This window comes from Myripristis murdjan, chromosome 20 (genome assembly GCF_902150065.1).
Source record: "Myripristis murdjan chromosome 20, fMyrMur1.1, whole genome shotgun sequence".
Classification (NCBI taxonomy): domain Eukaryota; kingdom Metazoa; phylum Chordata; class Actinopteri; order Holocentriformes; family Holocentridae; genus Myripristis; species Myripristis murdjan.
Genome location: NC_043999.1, coordinates 1,336,720 through 1,358,373, shown reverse-complemented (window position 1 = coordinate 1,358,373; position 21,654 = coordinate 1,336,720). Strand labels below are relative to the sequence as shown.

The following is a 21,654-nucleotide window of genomic DNA, read 5'->3' as shown; positions in this document are numbered from 1 at the left end:
AGGGCGTCCAGGGAAGACTTGGTGGCTGGGAGAGGAAAAGGACAGAAAAAATATTTAATACTTTTGAACAAAAAATACAACAGAGTATCAGAGCAACTGAAGGGAGAAAAAAAATATATGGAGCTACAGGAGGAGGGGAATATTCTGAGAAAGTCATAAATTTATGAGAAAAATAGGAAAAAAAGTTTTTCCGTCCGTGGCTCCACCTGTGCTGCCCCCTGCTGGCCGTGTCTCAGGTCTGCAGCTGATCCCCTCAGCAGATTCTACTCTGACATGGGATTCAGGAACAAGGAGATCCTGCTGATCTGAGCCCAGAATCAGCAGATTGTTTTCTTCTGAATCGGCCCAAGTCACAGCAACGTCTCTTCAGAGTCCAGATGCTGAGGAGGAGGTTGGGGTTCTGGACTCAGACCAGCAGGATTTCCTTGTAAATTTATGATTTGATAATCTCAGAATTTTCTTGTTTTTTTTCCTCATAAATTTGGGAGTTTTTCTCTCATAAATGTACCACTTCAATCTCAAAGAATATCCAAGTTTTTCTCTCATAAATTTATGACTTCAACCATGGAGATTTTTTTCTTGGATGAGTTTTTTTCTCAGAATATAAACCCTCCTGCCCACAGCTCCGTCATATTTTCCTCCCTACAGTGGCACTAACCTGCTGCCACACAAAAACAGCAACAGGAAAAAACCCCAAAATGGGACAAAAATAGCAAACAGACAACAAATTTTTTTACATACACACATAGATAAATAAATAAATATGTGTAGACTGAATGAAAAGTCAATTTACAAATATTTCTGCAAACTTTCTGACAAAAAAAAAAATGTGAAGAAAGGGTTATTAAAAATGTCATGTTTGAAAAAATATTTCTTTTTCTGAAAACGGTCTTGGATCTCGGTCAGTATGTGTTTAACCAGAGAAATGCAAGGAAGCCCAGTGGGTTGAGTGAGGAGTGAAGGAGGCAAGGAAAGGAACAAAGGAAGGAGGCCAGCTGACCTTTGACCAGCGCCTCGGTGTTGCGGTGGCAGAGCTGACCAATCAGATTGTAGAACCGGCAGGGAAGACAAGACTGACAGCGAGTCTTCAGCTTGGAGTCTGGATGGAGACACTGGAAGGAGCCCTGAGGACAGAGGAGGTCAGTGTGTGTGTGTGTGTGTGTGTGTGTGTGTCCTGGACCCCCAGGTTAGCCCACCTGAAGAGACTCTGATATGAAAAAAGATTTTGGTTTGTGTTTGTGTTCTGGAATTGCCCAGCTGTCAGAACCTGTTCATGTTCAAATGATCACTAATCAATAATCAATAATCACTGCTGCATCTTTTTGTCTGATGAATTAAAGCCACTGGATTCCTTCCAAAAACATGCAGCAAAGTGACGAGCAAATGAGCAAAAAACAAAACCAGAACATTGACTTGAAAAAAAATCTATGTATAGATATTGATATAGATATAAAAACATAGATATATAGGCATACAGGTATAGATATAGATATATAGATACAGATATAGATATATAGATATATAGATCATGTACCTCCAGGTTAACTGTCTCTGCTGGTCTCATCTTCTTCTTCAGCTCCTCAAACAGCTCAAACATGCACTTCTCTACCTGCTGGCTCTGCCTGCACACACACACACACACACACACACACACACACACACACACACACACACACCAATAAAAAGCAAAAGAATAGCAGTGGCAGAAGTACCAGTATCATTATGATGGTAACACTTTACAATAAGAGTACAACAATTAACGTTACTTAACGTTAGTTAATGCCGTAATGGTTAATTAACTGTTAGTTAATGATTATTATGGCATTTACTAATGTTAATGATATCTACAATAACCCTTAAATAACATATAAATTAATACCTTAGCATGAACAGCATTAGTTAACGGTTAGTTACCTGTTACTTAATGTTTATTACTGCATTAACTAACGTTAATTGTTGTACTCTTATTGTAAAGTGTTACCATTATGATTATTATTATTAGTTGTAGTTAAGGCTGAACACTTAATCAAAATATAACTGAAGTCACAACAGAAACAGGAAAAAAAACAAAAAACAAAACAAAATGCGGCAAAAATAGCAAACAGAAAACAACATAGTGATTTTTTACATACATACATAGATAAATAAATAAATATGTGAAGACCGAATGAAAAATCAATTTACAAATATTTTTGCAAACTTTTTGACAAAAAATTGTGAAAAAGGGTTTGAAAAATGTCATGTTTCAAAAAAGATTTCTTTTTCTGAAAACGGTCTTGGTGCTAGTTACAGTAGTAGTAGTAGTAGTAACACAGTTTATTATGCTGTAACAGTATTATATGGGTGGCGTTGTCGTGGTTACCAGCTGAGCGTGCGGGCGGCGGCGTGCACCGAGCCGTCGGCCTGCAGCAGGAAGTGATGCGGCGGGACAGGAAGCTGCTCCGGCAGCTGCAGCAGGCGGCAGAGCGACATGGAGCGCAGCGGGCGATCAATACGACACTGCAGCCAATCAGAAGCCAGCTTCACCACCTGATCCAGCTGCTGCAGGGACACACACACACTGTGCACAACTGAGAGAGAGAGAGAGAGAGAGAGAGAGAGAGAGAGAGAGAGAGAGAGAGAGAGAGAAAGACAGAGAGAGAGAGAGAGACAGAGACAGAGAGAGAGAGAGAGACAGAGAGAGAGATTATTATGTGGACAGGCTGTGGGTTGGACATCATGTTGCTATAAAGCTTGAAGATACAAAAGGACTCCTCCTCCTCCTCGTCCCCCCTCCCCCTCCTCCCCCTCCTCCTCACATGTGTCAGTGTTGATGGCGGTCCAGGACAGCGTGGTGAGGCCGGGCGAGAGCGCCGCCTCCACCCGGCCCACGAACGGCTGCATCAGGGGGGCGAGGAGAGGCGGGACCCGGGCCACCGCCGAGCTGAAGTCCTGCAGGAGATCCAGCAGCCTGGAGGAGGAGGAGGAGGAGGAGGAAGAGGAGAGGAGAGGAGAGGAGAGGAGAGGAGGAGAGGAGGAGGAGAAGACATTTTTAAAAGCACTCAAACTCAAAACCTACCTTTTTAGTCTGGCTTTTAACTAAATTTTATTTATTTATTATTTTTATCCTTTTAGTCTTCTTCTTAACTGAATTTTATTTATTTCATTGTTTGTTTATTTTACCTTTGTAGACTGGTTTTTAATTGAATTTTATTTATTTGATTATTTTTACCTTTTTAGTCTGGTCTTTAACTGAATTTTATTTATTTTATTACTTTCATTTTTTTTTTTTTTTTTTTTTTTTTTTAGATATTTACTGAATTTTAATCTGTACAGTCAACAAGCACTTTAGGCTCCTCCTTTTGTATGAAAAGTACAAAAGTATAAATAAAGTTTGATTTGACTGATTGAGGAGAGGAGGAGTCTGGGTCTCTGAGCCGGATGCTGCTGTGTTTGTGTGGTTTTTATTGGCTGATGTGGTTTCATGTGAGTCTGAAGACATTTTCATAAGCTGCAAATTATTTGCCGAAAATTACCATTTGCCAAAAATCTTGGTAAATCACTTAATCACATTTATAGCATCGGGCCAGGGTGAATACTGTCTTCTGATTGGCCGGCAGGTGTGCATTAAAACCATGTGTTGCAAGCGTAGCTCAGCTCAGGTTTGACCACCGCTGTACGGCGGCGCGTTAGGGCCACTGCCGAGAGAAAAACTCAGAATTTCCGAGATTAAAGTGGTAAACTTACAAGACAAAACTCATTTTACTGTTTTTTTTCTTTGTTATTTTTTTGTCTGTGGATTTTGTCTCCTTATAATTTTTTTCTGTCCGTGGCTCTGTTTGGCCTCCTTGCACAACGACAACCGAGCTTGATGTGCTGTTGGATTCCTTTGGTCGTCTAGTTTCATTTGATACTGGCATTAACAGCTGAGCCTGTTACAGCCCGTGGAGCCTGCAACCCTGTTCAAGTTTTCGCGGTTAAATTCAGTCAATTTCTAGACAAATCAAAATTGCTGAAGTAAACTAAGTAAAAAAAAAAAAAAAAAAAAAAGTTAAATAAGTGAAATCAAGGTAAGATGAGTCCAGAAATGTCAGGCTGAAGTCACGTCAGGATCAATCAAATGAAAACAGTCACATGGAATCAATCATGCCAAGCAAAAAAAAAAAATCAAAATCAAGTAAATCAAGTAAATATTACACACAAAGGATGCAAAACAACTAATTTCTTCACCAACTCCTTCAGTTCCTTCATCCCCGTGACTCACAGTCGACCGGCTGCTTCTTACCGGCTGTACAGAGTCTTGATCTGCGTTTCTCTGGAAGCCATCTTGACGACCACCTTCGGCACGGCCACGCCCAGTTTGCTCATCCAGCGGGCTTCCTGCAGCACCTCCAGCACCAGGGGGTCCAGGTTCACCCACACCTGCAGGGACACACACCGCCTTCCTCAAAGCGTCCGCAAGTCCTCCATGACCCAAAAACCAAAAACATCCTCAACACAGGTGAAGGTCCCTCCGTGAGATCTGGACGCCTGAAAGAATTTAAACGAGCACAGAGAGCCGGGGTCGCACCTTGCCGTTCTCCTGTCTGACCAGCAGGGCGGCGCTGAGCCGGTGAGGCGTCGTCTCCGCTGCCTCGCTCCAGCCTCTAATGTACAGCAGCTCGTACTGCAGCAGCACCGCCGCCATCTTGTTATAAGTCCTGATCACCTTCGACAGCTCTGGACCCTGAGAGAGAGAGAGAGAGAGGGAGAGAGGGAGAGAGGGAGAGAGAGAGAGAGAGACGCTCACAAATACACACATATGTCGAAACAAACAAAAAAACAAAAAAGAAATGTGGCTGTTTTACTTTGAGGACGTCCAGTTTGTTCTTCAGCACCGACATGGGAGCTTCAATCCTCCTGTAGAGCTGCCGACACCACAGGATCCTGCCAGAGACCTGGGGAGGAGGAGGTGGGGGGGTTGGGGGGGTGGTGTTGCAGGGTAGCAGTTTGATTGAAATTTAAAAAAAAATCAGCTTCTTTTACTTTAAGTGAGTCTATTTTCTCCACCGCCTCAGGTCTGTTGGAGCGAGTAAACAGATTCTTCTTTTGTTTTTTACTTCTGTTATTATGAGCGTTTTACAGTATTGCAATACAACATGGTACAAGTGTTTGTCTGTTAAGTTAAAATCAAAACTGCTCCATCAAATTAAAATTTGCTCTAAGATTGTGGGTCAGCCTACCATAATAACATGTTGAGGCTGGCTAACAGCATTGTTTCGAAACCCAACCACGTCCTGAACAGTGAATATAAATTGTTACCATCAAACTGAAGATACAGAGTTCTACAATTTCATAAGGTTAGACTGATCAGATCAGTCAATCCTAAAACTGAACACAGAGCTTAGTCCCCAATCAAATGCACGTTGAAGGGTTATTGTCTTTGGTCATTATGTGATGTTCTTTTTGTATAATGCTGTTTGTAAAATGTCAAGTTAAATGTATAATGTCATGTTAAATGTTTGTAAATAGAGCTACCAAGGTGCAGGACAAATTTCAGTCTAGTCTGACAATAAAGTGAAAGTGAAAGTGAAAGATAGTCCTATGGCAGCATATCAGGGCCACTGTTGGGAGAAAAAAAAAAAAAAAAAAACACAGCTAGTGGAGGGCGAGTACCCCCGGAAAATAAAATCAGAATTCTGTGATTATAAAGTCACAAATTTACTGGGAAAAAAACTTGGAAAAAATACTTTATTGTTGTTGTTGTTTTTTAGGGTGCCTATTGTCATCTGGGCCGGGGACTACAGCAGAATATAAGCCAAAGCTGCCCTTTTTACTGTCATTGATGCAGTTAATTAATTGAGATTGTCCAAGACGTAATAAACTAATAAACTAAACTAAACCTGTTTTTATACCTCTGTTACACCTCATGTGCTGCCCCCTGCTGGCCGTGTCTCAGGCCTGCAGCTGATCCCCTCAGCAGATTCGACTCTGACATGGGATTCAGGAACAAGGAGATCCTGCTGATCTGAGCCCAGAATCAGCAGATTGTTTTCTTCTGAATTGGCCCAAGTCACAGCAACGTCTCTTCAGAGTCCAGATGCTGAGGAGGAGGTTGGGGTTCTGGACTCAGACCAGCAGGATTTCCTTCTGACTGGATCCCACAGGAGGAGAACTACCATTTTTTCAGAACAAAGATGAAGACTAAATAAATTCACTAATCTCTGAAATTCATGGATATGGTCAAATATAAAACTGGGCAAATTATGTTTAAAGTAATAAATAAGATGATGCCAGAAAACCTACTGAACATGTTCTCTGGTAGAGACGGGGATCATTTAATTTAAAACAGCCAAAGGTTCGCACCACTTGAAAAAGCATGTGCATCTCTGTTTGAGGGCTGCTGCTTTGGAATGGCTTGGACAAAATGACCAAAAGGAGTAATCATACAAGAAAACTCAAAAGCATCTATAAACAATCAGTCACAGACATGTACAAGAGAGAGCTTGAAAAATGAGAATTGTATATACTTAGTATACTTTATTTTCTTTCTGTCCCTTCTTGGACATATAATATGGTGTTTTGTAAATAAATGTGCTTTGAATTAGCTGACTGTACAGTTCATTTCTATTCTGGTCATTTGACTTTCTTTTTTTAAGAAGAATTGTGAACTGATATGTTGAACTGTTCAAGACAAATAAAAAATTCAATTCAAATTCAATTCAATTCTTGTTGATTTTAAAGAGCCAAGTCAAAGGATATGGAGAGTTTGAAACACACATATAGTGACAGACAGACAGGCTGACAGGCAGACAGGTGTTCTTACAGGTGGGGTGTTCCTGCAGGTGGGCGGGTTCTCTCTGTGTCTCTGGTAGTTCCTCCTGACGAGCTCCAGCTCGCGGCCGCAGCGCTGCAGCAGCAGCTCGTAGGAACGCCGCAGCTCCACCCCGACGCCCAGACCGCCGACGCCCAGACCGCCGACGCCCAGACCGCCGACACCCAGACCGCCAACGCCCAGACCGCCAACGCCCAGACCGCTCTCACACACCGCCAGCAGCTCCAGCACACGCTGCATCTGCAGGAAACACACCAGGACACACACACCAGGACACACACCACAACACTGTGATGTTTTTCAGTTGTAATTGTTGCTAATGCGGTAATTGTGTTTTTTCCCTGTTTTGGGGGAAAATTTGAATTTTCCCAGGTTTCAGCAGGTTAACAACAATGGCAAAACTAAAACTAAAGTAACTAATTACAATGCAGATACATTTGATATTTTTTATTATATGTAATCTGACACATTTTGCTGGATTAGGGTCGTCAACACTTTTGAGACATAATTATCTACATTTTGTTCCATCAACCTGTTACGTTTAATGTTACATTTTGTTACATTTTATTATATTTTTGCATTTCGCTCAGTTGGGCTGTGCTGGTGGTGATCAACCTCTGGTGAGTATCCAACACGAGGCCCTGGCAGATCTTGTGTTCGGTCAGTAGGTGTTAAACTGTCGCCAAGAGCATGCCCAGGAGGGAATCTGTTGGGTTTCTTTCTTTTCTAATGTAATTTGTAGAGCGTGATCTTTACCTGCTCTACCTGTAAAGCATCATGAGATAACTTCTGTTGTGATTTGACGCTATAAATAAAGATTGATTGATTGATTAAACAGTGTGAAACTCACAGGCAGAGGCTGGTTGAACCAGAAGTCCAGCAGCGACTGAAGAGACTGGAACAAACCCTGAATCTGCAGCTGGAAGTCTGCATAGTCACGGTCAAACTGACACACACACACACACACACACACACACACACACACACAGAGTAATCATATCACACTTGATAGAAATAAACTCTTATTGGCTGAAGCTCGGGTGGTCGGTCACCTCCAGCTTGCGGTGGTCCAGCACGTCGTACGTTCTCGACTTGGTGGTGGACACGATGGTCTGGTAGCGAGCGTAGATCTTCTCGATGCCCTCCACCTGGAGATCACATCGACTCAGTTCGACACAGCAAAAAGCAAAAACAGCAACAGCAGTCAGAACAGTGAAGAGACGTCTGGTTCCACCTTGATCTGCTGCAGAGCGGCCAGCTCCTCCAGCGTGGACGCCATGTTGGCGATCTTCTCCAGACGCCTGCAGAACGCATCGAACTTCCCAAAGATGTAGTTCTCACTGCCAAAGAACCAAAGAGCTTTTTTAAAATTTCAGCTGGAAGGCTTGCTCTCCATTGTAGCTTCGCTCTTCACGTTCCACATTCAGGCCAGCGGAGACAGATTCAGGCAGCTCAGGAGCTTCTGGACAGACGTCGTCAGGAACATTTTTCACTCTTTTTCATGAACACAATGTCCAGTTTTGCAGTGGCCCGTGCACTGAAGACCCACCTTTAAATCTTCTAATCAGCTGAGCAAATAAGAAGTCTATCTTTTGTGCACAGATAGATGTGCTGTTGTACATGTTAACCCCCTGAACTCCAAACCCGCCAGCGGGATAGAAAGACATGTATTTTTTTTTAAAAAATCGCCAAAATTCACTGGTTTATCATAGCTGGAAGATTTAAAAACCAATTTTTTCGTCGGAATTTCGTTGAATTTTCCGACGGTCCCGACAAGAAAAAAGGATGAAACTAAGCCTAAAAAAGTGATTTTTCATCCAAATCATTTTATTATACATGCTTCACTCAACAATTTTACTCAATCCAGATCATTCGAAAAACAGAAAATTCTGCGGTCTTCAGCGGATCTGAGACATCTTGATTGATTCAGGTGAGCCCAACAGTCGCGTGACAAAAATTCACTGAATTTCAGTGTGGAGGCAGCAGTAGTAACATGGAAAGGCTCAAGGCAGTAAAAACGCCTAAGTTTATACAGGTTGGAAAAATGTTTATATTTCAGGAAATAAATCATGTGAAGCCCTACTTTTTTTTTTCCTGGATCAGTGACATTTGTGGGCACCTGAAAAAATGTTCTGTACATAAATTCCAATGTTTCTCGATTTTTGTAAAATAAATTATCAAAAAAAGTCAGTTTGCATTTTTTATTTTTTTTTTTATTATTTATGGCACTATAACTCTTTCATACTGTGTGAAAGACATTTTTGAATGGCTTCAGGTGATAGCCACAGCTGTGCTGTTTCCATAGAGGTGCAGCACTTGCATTGAAAAACAAGCCGACAGTGAACTTAAATGTGAGGGGAGCAGAAAACACCCAAAAACTGCTCTGGGGTTCAGAGGGTTAAAGTCCTGATGAAATGACCTCACATGACCTCTGCTTCCTGTAAAACAGAGCATCAGCAGTGACATCATCCTGCACTAATGGGTGTAAATTAAAATTAAATTGAAAGGACTCTTATTTTCTTGATCTGCTGTATTTCCAGTCGAAACAGGAAGTTTCGGCGGGGCCATTCACAGTGCAAACCAACAGGATCTCAGTTTGGGGGAGACAGACACTTTTATTTTGAAGGGACGGGTGGATGAGAGAGAGGAGGTTTTATTGGTTGAAATGTGGCGCAGCTGAGGCTCACTTCCTGTTTACCTGAACTCAAACTGACGGGCCTCAGGGTTTTCTCTCAGTTTGTCTCTGATGGTCTGGAAGCTTCTCTGGTACTCCACGTTCAGTTTACAGCACTCTGAGATCCGCTGCAACAGCACGGGCCTGGCACACACACACACACACACACACACACACACACACACACACATTAATATACGGTTGAATACAAATAATCAAATCCAGATTAGTCAGGTGTAATCTAATGTAATCTGCTGTGGACCTGCTGTGCTCCCAGATCTTGGCCACGCCCCCCAGCAGGTGGGTCCTGCAGGTGTTGATCATCTGGTTGGTGACCTTGATGAACAGAGAGGTCATTCTCTCGGAGGTGTTGTAGTACTGGGAGACGGTGTGGATCATCTGGATACTGGCCATCAGACTGGGAATGTGCTCCAACACGCCGCTCTGGAAGACAGACGGAGACAGACGGAGAGACGTTTCTACCTAAACCTGCCGCCGCGCCTCCTGTCTGATTGATTTTGAGTTTTCCAGCCGCGAGGCGTCCTCACCGGAGAGCAGCTCCCCAGCGGCCCAAAGAACCTGTCCAGCGTGTAGAGGAACCGCACGTTGTCTTTGGCCTCGCCGGCCACCGCCGTGATGTCCCCGTCCTGACAGGCAACAGGCAGTCAGGCCAACAAACAGCCAGTCAGTCAGTCAGTCAGTCAGTAACTCAGTCAGTCAGTCAGTCAGTCAGTCAGACAGTCAGTCAGTCAGTCAACCTGCCTCTCTGTCCGTCTGTCATGCGTCATGATGCTTTGAGATGTTTTGCTCTAATTTCAGCCACAGTGTAAATAGGAACTGGCCTGGACTGGATCCCACCAAAGATCCAACAGGTCAAACTGGACGGCACTGGTTACAGACTGGATCAGACTGGACTGAGCTAGACTTGACTAAACCAGCTGAAACCATCAAGACAAGACTAAAGTAGAATAAAGCAAAACAGACAGGACTAAACTAACTTTTATCACAGTAAACTAAACGATACGAGCTAAACTAACCTCAGCTAAGCTAAAACGACAAAGACAAGAACAAATTAAGCTAAACTCAACTCAACGAACACAAAACAAAACAAACGAGCCAGACCAAACTAAACTAAACTGAACTAAACTGAACTGGATCATTTAAGGTAAACTAATCATAAAGAGAAAGGTCTGAGGTAAAGCAGGCTAAGCGAAGCTAAACTAAGTTAAAATAAATTAAATTAAGCTAAACATAAAAAGAAAAGTGTAAACTAAACCACCGTAAACAAAAATAGTAAAATAGTAACAACTTGCCTGTTTTGTGCTAAATTTACCTTTTAGTGTGGAATCAAAATGTTTTATACACGAGGCCCTTTGGCTAGAAGAGTTTTTAAAAATGGAGCTGCACCTTTTGGCTGAACTGAACTAAATAAAACTAACTTAAGAGAAATTAAACTAAACTTAAAGTTAAACTCAGCTAAACGGAACTAAACAAATTAAGACAAACTAAACAAAAACAAACAAACAAACAAAACATACACAGCATAATGTAACATAACGTGATGTAACGTAACGTAGTGTAAGCTAAGCTAAGCTAAGCTAAGCTAAGCTAAGCTAAGCTAAGCTAAGCTGTGTGAGTTAGCGCGACACTGACCAGCTCCCTCCAGGTTCGAACAATTCTGGACTTGGCGACCTGCAAAACTCCCAGAGTCCTTTTCACCAGAGGGCGCTTTAGCTCCTCCATCAGACTGACACACACACACACACACACACATGAACACACACAAATTTGAAAACTTAAGAAAATTGCAATGAGTTTACATTCATTCACTGATGTACAACATTAATAAATTAGTGTGTGTGTGTGTGTGTGTGTGTGTGTGTGTGTGTGTGTGCTCACCTGTTGAAGGTGGCCATGCGTCTCTTCCAGTGCTCCAGCTCGGCCGAGGGCCCGACGTCATCGGCCTCCCTCCTCATCTGCTCGCTCTCTGTCAGCGCCTGTTTGATCTGATTGGTCCACGCCGAGACCACGCCCTCCAGACGCTCCACCAGCTCGCTGTTATTGGCTGAGAGGAGAGAAACAGGCCGTCAGTCAACTTCACTCATATTCTGTTTTCTCTCCATCTTTGTTGCTCGGCACCTGTCAATCAAAACGGTGTGGGCGGGGCTTGGAGTATTTTTTCTCGCGGCTTTCGCTGCTAATGCTAACTTCCCACTTCTTCTCCTTCTTCCTCCTACGTGCTTTTTTCTCAGAAATCTGCGAGTCTGTTCTCATAAACTCACCACTTTAGAGAGTATGTCCTTTTCTGTAACTTTTTGTCTTGTAAATTTTACAACTTTAAACTAAAAAATTCAGAGTTTTTTCCTCTGAGTCTTACCTCCCCGCCCCAGCTCCATGACATTTTTCCCTACAGTGACCCTAATATGCCATCACAGTATTTTGATGTAAGAATAGAAAGACTCGATGCCCGGCATGACCGGGGCTGTGGTGGGCAGCAGGCGGCGTTTCAGGTGCTGCTCACCTGCGGAGGTGAAGTCTGCAGGGCTGCTCAGGTGTGTGACGGCGGCAGGAAGCTCCGCCTGCTGCAGCTGGAACCTGTCCTCCATGTTGGCTCTGGCCGAGCTCAGGTTCCTGACGAACTGATCCACAGACGACAGGAAGGACTGGACGTCTGGACAGGAAGCTCCGCCCTTCACAGCGCCCCAAGTCTGCAGGAAACATCACAAAAAAAAAAAAAAAATGTAATCCAACGTACAAACCGTCAGGGACGCCGTCGTGTTCGCACAGTCCTTCTCTCAAGGCGCTCAGATCCTTCGCTGCAAAACATCTCAAGTCATTTGGTCTCTTCTTCCATGTGCAAAACTTTTTTTTATTCAAACAAGGTTAAAAAAAATCCACCAGTGGGATGAGATAATGTGAGATAATCCCACCTGATTCCACTGTAGTTTCACTTGTATCAAGCTTTTTTTTTTTTTCTGGGAACGAGTATAAATGTGTTGAAACAAGGCAGGATCACGAAATTGACACTCGATTCAAGAAAATTCTGTGAACAAGCTGATTAGAGTTGGAAACAAGTGGGATTATCTCATTTTTACGAGGGCGTTTGAGTTGGGAAAAAATTACAGATATTGGTGGGGGGGTTATAATCCAAGGAAAAAACTCAGAGTTTCCGAGATGAAAGGTAAGAAAGAAAACTTGTTCATTCTCTGAGCTTAAAATTAAAGTAAATTTTAGGGAAATAAAACTCACAAATTTATGAGTATACAAAAATTCTGAGATTGCTGAGATTATAAAGTCACAGATTTATGAGCAAAAAAATTCAGTCGTAAATGTATGAGAAAAAATACAGACATGTATGGGGCAAAAACAGAAAATTATGAGGTTATACAGTCACAAGTTTGAAAAAAAGAAAACACAGATCTGAACACAAGTGATCTGCTGTCTGTGTTTGTTGCCCGGACCGACCTGCAGCGACCTGAGAGCAGGTAACATGACATCACCCAGCAGAGTCTCCAGGCCGCGCAGCACGCCGCCACCGCCGCCGCCGCCGCCATCCAGCACGCTGAAGTTCACTTCCTGTCAACACAGGAAGCACAGAAACACAGGAGCAAGAGGAAAGCCAACACAGCAGGCAGAGCGGTCGAGCCGGCCGGCCGACTGCCTGGCTGACTGGTTCAGAGTGAAGCAGGAGTGAAGCAGGAGTGTGTGTGGTGTCGGTGCTGACCTGGTGCACGGTGGCGCTGGTTATGGCTTTGTCGGTGGTCCTCAGGAAGAACAGACACTTCCCCAGTAAAGGCTGGAAAACACACAGAGAGCTGATGCTGAAGTGGCAGACGTGTCCACAACAGGGTCAGACTGGGCCTCGAAAAACTGGCTAACAACAGGCACCAAAAACCTCAGAGGAATAAGTGCCAGAGTCTTCAACAAGGATGCACCAGAGCCAGGCAGGGTTTGAAGTATGCAGGATTTATTTTCTGTTAAAGATCTTCAGCAGGAGTCCGCCTGGAGCCGTCCCTCCAGAGAACGGACTCCAATCCACTACGTTTTTTAGATCGTTTAAAGGGCAACCCTCTATCTGTCCTTTTTGGGCTATTTTCCGGGCCTAATAATAAATAATGTCGTCACTGGGACTTTCCTCTGGATGCCGCCATGTCTTCCCAGACCAGTTCTGACCGGTTCAAACCAGCTCTGTGCAAGATCGGCACAAATTCAGCCCTGATGCCGTTATATTCAGGCCCGATCTTAACTTTATCTCTTAAACAATTAATGTCCTGCATACAAACCTTATTTTTTAGTCAAATCACATAACAGTCTTGATTATTTAACTTATACATTGTCACTGCTTGCTGCCTTTTGATTAAAATAGTTTCCACGACGCCACATGGGATCCACCGCAAGGTCCCGACTTGGAAACAGCGTTCATGTAAACATCCAGCTCCTAATTACAACCAGGAATCTGTCTTTTTCTGAATTCTCCGACATGTCCAACTCAGATGTAAATAACAGGGAAGCTCTGGAAAATGGCCACTGTTAGATGTCATTAATTGGTATGATTATTAGTATTGTCGTTATCGCTATTATCACCATTAGTACTGCTATACAGCACTATTATATTTTGTCTCACTTAGTTTTCATTATTTCATGGGTTTTTTCACAAATGATGATAACCTTGTTTTACCTTTGCTGTTTTCCTTTAGTGTCACTGGACTGAGCCTAAGGTTAATGTCCTCAGAACACCTGTCCTGCAGTTCTGATTGGACAGCAAACGCCCCACTGCTCCTGTTCCAACCTCAAGTCACACTGCAGGCCTGACTTTAAAGGGAAACCCCCAAAAAGTCAGGGAAAGCCCTGTTTAGCCCCGGGCGGTGCGAGGATTTGTGTAGCTAACGGGGGTCTTAGCCCGGGGCTAAGTGTAGAGGAAAAAGGAACGGTGTAGATGAGTGGTTCTCAATTAACTATTCAAACAAAATATTGAAATATTGTTGAAATAGTTTCTCAGCCAGTAGAAAAATAAGGGGGAAAGAAAAAAAAGTTGTATATTTTTGAGAAAAAAAGTTTCTCTTTTTTTTTCTCAAAAAAAGTTTTTTTTTTTTTTTTTTAAAGGAACCAAGAACTACATTCTGCAAAGTGAAGCAATGTGGTTCTTTTTTTTTTTTTTTACCACTTTAATCTCAGAAGATATCCACGTTTTTTTCTCATATATAATATCATATATAATATATATAATATCAGCCCCGCCCCTCCGGCTTCCTAATTTGTCCCACATTTCCCTACAGTGGCTCTAACATGCCGTTGTGGTATCGCTGCTACGCTTCAACCACTGATCCTGATGAACTTTCTGGATTTGTTTGGTCTCGTCTTCCCGCTCAGAGCGAACAAACGTCCTTTCTCCACGACCACGGCAGCAGATTGAAACCACAAACACACACATCTGACACCTTCAGGAACCCAGAGGGAGAACTGAGGATAACATGTGATGTATCAAACTTATATTTACATTTTTATTGAACTTATTATAGCGTAGGCTGCTTATTTCAGAAATTAAGCACAACTGATATTTTCTAAATAAACATTTTTTAAACAAATCTCATGTACCCCCTGCAGTACTCCAACATACCCCTAGGGCTACACATAACCCCGCTTGAGAACCACCGGTGCAGACAATGTGAAGCTGTGTGAGTGTTGGGTTTGTGTTGCCTTGCTAACCAAACACAGAAACAGCGGCAGGTTTCTTTCCTATAGCAACACAACACAGACTGGACAGCAGCAGTCAGTCAGACAATAGTAGTGAATAAAACACAGAATTGAATATCTGAGCTGGTGCATGGATCATCTTCCTTTGAATCAGGGGCGCAGATAGGACTTTAGAACTGGGGGGGACCAAGCTGTAAATACTTGTGTGTGTGGTGTGTGTGTGTTTAATATATATATATATATATATATATATATATATATACACACATACATACATACGAGAATAAAGCGATATATTAACACAGAAACTGTTAATAACTTAATAGCTCGGCAGCCGCAAAGCTACTTCCTGAAACCAGGCAACAGGCTGCCGTTTGCACCTGGGTTACAATACAAATTCACAAAAACAGCAAAGAAATGAACATTACAGAAACCTTAAATGCTACTGTGTGTTTCATCTAGCCAATGACAGGCAGAATAATAAGAATCATGTTATTGTCATAGTCAGCAACAAAACTATGTAATAAGGTACGGATATCCTCTTTGACGGGTCGGGGATTGAACCCGAGGTATTATGCACGGCAGGCAGAAACTCTAACCACTTAGCTATCAGGGCTTGTTTACATTATAAGAAATTGGGCTCATGGTCCATTCATGTTGATAAGTTACGAAAAAACGCAAAGTCCGATCGGTTTGAAAATTGACACACCGCTTCTTCTCCACAAGATGCACATTGTTTGTATAGCATAATAAAATAATGATAAAAAGAAAAAATAAAGATCAAAAAAGATCCGGGGCTTTTGAGGAAAGATCCCCCCACCCCCGCGCCTGATAACAATGTCTATGATAACAGAAGTAGGCTACACACTTAAACAACCGATTCATATTGATAAAATTAATTAAGCAATAAGCCCCGAGAAGCCGTGGGTTACAGTGATTTTACAACGGCTGAGGGGCGTTCTTATCTAAGGCACGACGCACAGCGGAGTCGTAGGCATGTAAGGCACGGTAAAGCAGCACACACCGGGATGTTAATGGATCAGCTGTGCAGTGTTATTAACCGAGGATTATGTGGAAAATTGAACATCTTGCTTTGCCAACTCGGCAAGGATCTGCTCCAGGCTCCAGCCTTCCACCTTCTTGAATCGGTGTATTGTATACTGATCAATTTGGGGAGGGGGACGGATCGGGTCACTATAAATCTGGAGGGGACACGTCCCCCCCATCCCCAGTGCCATCTGCGCCCATGCTTTGAATGGCAGCTGTAAGTCACCAAATGCTTCAGGTAATCGGAATAAAATTGGAACCAACAGCAATAGAAGACAAAAATAAATAAATGGCATAAATTAATTAATGACATAATACAGTAAGAAACAAGATAAAACAGTGAGAAACAAGGTAAAACAGTAAGATAGCCCCAGCAGAGCAGCACTCAGCACCTGAGTTCACCTGGGATTTTACCTGAGGACAGGGAATTAACTCTTTGTTCTTTACCTCTGAGCTTCCTGTGGTGAGGAAGAGCTTCCTCTGAGCCGGAGTGGAGGAGGACGCTGCCTCCATGACGGAGGGAGGCTGGGCGACATACACCCACACACACACACACACACACACAGAGAGAGAGAGAGAGAGAGAGAGAGAGAGAGAGAGAGAGAGAGAGAGAGAGAGAGAGTCATAAATATCCAGTCTATCCACTGAGATGTGACCTCAGGTGATGACCGTGGGAATGAAAAGGGGAAACTGACCTGTTTCACGTCTTGAAAGAAGAAAATCAGCCTCCTGGATCCGTTGGCAGAGAAGAACTCCTCGATCAGACTGAACTGGGAGAAACAGGCACGATCTCATCCAAACATCATGAACGTACGGAAAAATGAGAGAAAGCAACTCCGAGGAACTCTCAGGTGAAATCTGTGGCACTCTGATGTCTAAATACTTCTCAAGCTTTTCTTTAACTGAGTAACTCGACCATGAACTGATTACACCGATCTGTGTGAGCAAATGAGCTGAACTGAACTGGACCAAACTGGACCAAACTGAACTAAACTGGACTAAACTGGACTAAACTGGACTGAACTGTTTTGGACTAGACTAGACTAGACTGGACTGAACTGGACTGGACTGCAATGAACTGGACTAGACTGGACTAAAGTGGACTAGATTAGAATGAACTGAACTTTAATTAATTAGACTGGCCTGGACTGAATGAAGCTGGACTGGATTAGACCGAACTAGATTGAACTGGACTGGACTGGACTAGACTAGACTGACCTGCACCAGACTGGACTACACTGGACTGGACTGCACTGAATTGGAGAGGTCTAGACTGGACTGGACTGGACTAGATTACACTAGACTGTACTAGACTGTACTGGACTTCAATGAAGTGGTCTAGACTGGACTGGACTGGACTGGATTTAGCTCAACTGAACTAGTTTGGACTAGACTGAACTTTGCTGGACTGGACTGGACTGGACTGGACTGGACTGGACTGGACTGGACTGATCTGGACTGGACTGCACTGAACTGGACTGCACTGAACTGTACTAGACAGGACTAAACTGGACTAGACTAGAATGGACTGAACTTTAATTAACTAGGCTGGCCTGGACTGAATGAAACTGGACTGGATTAGGCTGAACTGGATTGAACTGGACTGGACTGGACTAGACTGGACTGACCTACACCAGACTGGACTACACTGGACTGGACTGCAGTGAAGTTGTCTAGACTGGACTGGACTGGACTGAACTGGACTTGACTGGACTGAACCAGCCACCTTGTCATCAGAGAGCAGGGCGTCCTCCACCTCGGGCTCCCCCAGGGTCCCAGCGTCCACCAGCCTGCTGATCAGATATTTGTGTCGTCCGTCCAGCATCGCTCGTCGCTCCTCCTTCAGGGCTCTGGCCTGTTTCATCATCTCCGCCTCGCCTCATGGACAAAACCCAACGGTCCGCTTCCCGGACACTGGACAGGAGCGAGAGAGAGATGAGGAGAGAGGAGAGTGAAGAGAGATGAGAGAGAGAGAGATGTCGTAGAGAGGAGGTGCGAGACGAGAGCTGAGGATAGAGGGACGAGGAGGCGAAGAGAGAGATGAAGAAGGCGATGAGAGAGGAGCTCATAATACCGCAGTGTTCCCTCTAAATTTTATATTGTTAACTTTTGTCCACAATTTTTATTGAAAAAATTAAAAACAAAATCCAGTATTATCCCAATATATTAATCTAACTCAGTGGATTTCAAACTTTTTCATATCCTGGACCCCCAGGTGACCCTCATGAGGCCCTGTACCCCCACTGGAAGTGTCGTAAATTGCCAAATCAATTCAAAGTGCTCAGATTAAATCATCATGTTCAAATAATCACTGCTCCAGATTTGTGTCTAGAGAATTAACCCTTTGACACCTGAACAAAGTCACTGGATTTCTTTCAAAAACAGGGAGGGCAAATGAGCAAATTAGCAATACTGCAACAATATCAGCATCAGTAAAAACAACAAAAAATCAAACAAATACAAAACAAAGAACAAAAATACAGAATATAAAAATTACCTGAACTTTTTAAAAATGTCTAATTTTAAATAATTAAAATTAGACATTTAAAGCTCAGATCAGTGATGCTGCATCGACATCAGATCTTTTGTGTTTAAAAGCATAATTTCATGCTTTCACAAGTTTTTCAATTCAGGTGAAATTAAACTAATCCACAGGTAAAACTCATGGCGCCCCCTGCTGGCCAGATGCTCATGCTTCCTACTCACAGAGGTGCTGGCTGTGGGGGAGGGAGCGGCTGCTGGTGAAGCCATGTGATTGGTCCTTCTCAGGTTCTGACCTCCTATTCGCCGGTGTCCTCTACCAGTCGCCTCTGCTGATTGGAGGAGAAGACACAGGTGGTGTGTGTGTGTGTGTGTGTGTGTGTGTGTGTGTGTGTGTGTAGCAGAAGTTGTGGCAGGATATTAAAGCTCCATCCCAGTTCCTCTGCATGTCCAGAGTTTCCTCTCCAGAACGTTCCTGCTGATCTCCTCCCAAAGCGAGCAGTGGGATTTTAGAGCTGCCACATCATTTTATCATTCATTCCACTAGTGGACCAGACTAGTCCCTACTAGACTGGACTAGACTGGACTAGACTGGACTGGAATGGAGTACAGTGGACTGGAATGGAGTATAGTGGACTGGATTAGACTGAATTAGACTGGATTAGACTAGATTTAGACTACACTGGAATGGAATGGAAAGGACAAGACTAGACTGGACTGGACTGCATTGAACAAAACTGGACTAGACTGAAATGGACTAAACTACACTTGACTAGAAAAAAATAGACTAGACTGGACTGGACTGGACTAGACTGGACTGGACTGGACTGGAGTAGACTGGATTAGACTGGGCTTGACTGGACTGGAATAGACTACACTAGACAATACTGGACTAGACTGGACTGAACTGCAAAGAACTGGACTAGACTAGACTGGACTAGACTGGACTGAACTGGACTGGAATGGAGTACACTGGACTGTACTAGACTGAACTAGACTAGACTAGATTAGACTAGACTGGACTGCAGTGAACTAGACTACAGTGGACTGGACTGGAAAGGACAAGACTAGACTGGACTGGACTGCATCAAACAAAACTGGACTAGACTGAAATGGACTAAACTACACTTGACTAGACTAAACTAGACTAGACTGGACTGGACTGGACTGTAATGGACAAGACTGGACTGGGCTTGACTGGACTGGACTGGTCTAGACTGGACTAGACTATACTAGACTGGACTGGACTGCACTAGATTCGACTGGACTAGACTGAACTGTACTGGGCTGGACTGGATTGGGATAGACTAGTCTAGACTGGAATAGACTACACTAGACTATACTGGACTAGCCTTGTCTAGACTGCAAAGAACTAGACTTGACTGGCCTGCAAAGAACTGGACTGAACTGAGCTGGACTGGACTGAACTGGACAAGACTTGACTAGACTAGTCTATACTGGACTGGACTGGACTGGACTAGACCAGACTGGACTGTACTGGACTAGACTAGACTAGTCTAGACTGGCTGCTTGAACCACAAACTCACATTTGCCCCTTTTCCACTAGTACCTACTCAGCTCGACTCAGCTCGACTCAGCTCGACTCTACTCGGTTTAAGAGCTTTTCCATTAGGTCGTAGTACCTGCTAGCAGGTCCCATTTAGCACCTACTCAGCCGGGGTTCCAAGCGAGCTGAGTCGAGCTGAGTCGCGCTGAAAATGTGACGTTAACGCCGTGCAGGCCACTGATTGGACAAGGGAGTGACGAGAGCGACTCCCGCACGAAAACAAAACCCGACATTTAAAAAAAAAAAAAAAAACGGCAACAGCGGCCGTGCGCATTGATCGTCAGTGAAGTTGTCAAAGTCGGAAAATGGCAAGCAAACCGCTACCGCAGTCAAATAAAGACATGGAGACTTTTCTGAGCTTGGTGGCGGCCCAAAGAATCCAGAGGGAGCTGGACGGTGCGCCGCCTTGCTAACGACTCCACCCACGGCGAGGTGCTACTCAACTGTAATGGAAAACCACCTAAACCGTGTCGAGGCGAGTAGAGTCGAGCTGAGTCGAGCCGAGTCGAGCCGAGTAGATACTAATGGAAAAGGGGCAATTGTGACTCTGTGCTGTGAAATCTGTAGCTCCCTGCAGGATTTGATAAATGGTTTGTTGACGTGGACAACGTGGAGGAAATTGTAGTAAACAGACCAAACATTCAGAGTCACTGGGATGGAACTTAAACAGGAGTCTGAGCCTCAGGATCAGGATGAATGGCATCAGTCTGAGTAACAATATAAGCCATAGTTAGTCTCAGTGTTAGTACTAATTTTAAAAGTGCTGTAACTGTAAGAGTTTCAGTGTCAGTGTGTCTGAACCTCTGCGCAGGTGAAGTAGAGGAGGTCTGGCTTTAGTGGAGCTCTCCAGCCCTGAGGTTCGACCTGCTCCTCCCCCCTCCTCCTCCTCTTTCTCCTGCTCCACCGCCCCCAGGTCATCATGGCTCTCCGGCCCAAGATCGAGGCTCTGTTCTGGGGCAGAAGGGGACGCCTGCTCCCCCGCCTGGAGCTCTGTGCCTGGGGAGGAACCAGAGCCTTTCAGCCCAGGATGTGAGCTGTGGACTGGGGCAGCGACAGGCCCCTCTTCCCCCTGTGGAGGCTGAGAGTCTGGATCAGACATCTGCAGACACACACACACACACACACACACACACAAGGGGAGACCGTCATTCTCATTCAATTATCAATTTCCTGATAAAAAAAACATTAATTTATTTACTGATTAGCTCATGGATAGAACATCAATAATTAGCATTTCAATTATCAATTTTTTTTTTTATCTGAGAAAAAAAAGCCATTTTGTTGCTCAGATTGTCATCCTTTTCTCCGTTCATATTTTTGTAAAATTAATACTTTTTTGTGTGCTAGTCAGACTGAGGAAGACATTTGAAGACTCTGATTGGACTCTGATCACATCCC

General features: G+C 43.7%; 1 protein-coding gene across 1 annotated transcript in view; it reads right to left on the bottom strand.

Annotated features, from left to right (window-relative positions):
- dnah5l (dynein, axonemal, heavy chain 5 like) overlaps nucleotides 1–21,355 on the bottom strand; it is an 80,860-nt gene extending 59,505 nt beyond the window's left edge. The window contains exons 1-20 of the mRNA XM_030079898.1: nucleotides 21,058–21,355; nucleotides 17,935–18,086; nucleotides 16,904–16,978; nucleotides 16,656–16,733; nucleotides 13,192–13,263; nucleotides 12,933–13,043; nucleotides 11,989–12,175; nucleotides 11,367–11,532; nucleotides 11,121–11,214; nucleotides 10,016–10,114; nucleotides 9,730–9,911; nucleotides 9,492–9,611; nucleotides 8,028–8,133; nucleotides 7,846–7,941; nucleotides 6,785–7,027; nucleotides 4,827–4,916; nucleotides 4,550–4,705; nucleotides 4,265–4,401; nucleotides 2,799–2,950; nucleotides 1,001–1,099 (exon numbers count right to left, since the gene is read on the bottom strand). Coding sequence (XP_029935758.1) covers nucleotides 1,001–1,099; nucleotides 2,799–2,950; nucleotides 4,265–4,401; nucleotides 4,550–4,705; nucleotides 4,827–4,916; nucleotides 6,785–7,027; nucleotides 7,846–7,941; nucleotides 8,028–8,133; nucleotides 9,492–9,611; nucleotides 9,730–9,911; nucleotides 10,016–10,114; nucleotides 11,121–11,214; nucleotides 11,367–11,532; nucleotides 11,989–12,175; nucleotides 12,933–13,043; nucleotides 13,192–13,263; nucleotides 16,656–16,733; nucleotides 16,904–16,978; nucleotides 17,935–18,086; nucleotides 21,058–21,355 — 2,713 coding nt within the window. The remainder of the gene's footprint in view (nucleotides 1–1,000; nucleotides 1,100–2,798; nucleotides 2,951–4,264; nucleotides 4,402–4,549; nucleotides 4,706–4,826; nucleotides 4,917–6,784; nucleotides 7,028–7,845; nucleotides 7,942–8,027; nucleotides 8,134–9,491; nucleotides 9,612–9,729; nucleotides 9,912–10,015; nucleotides 10,115–11,120; nucleotides 11,215–11,366; nucleotides 11,533–11,988; nucleotides 12,176–12,932; nucleotides 13,044–13,191; nucleotides 13,264–16,655; nucleotides 16,734–16,903; nucleotides 16,979–17,934; nucleotides 18,087–21,057) is intronic.
- Nucleotides 21,356–21,654: the final 299 nt, after the last annotated feature.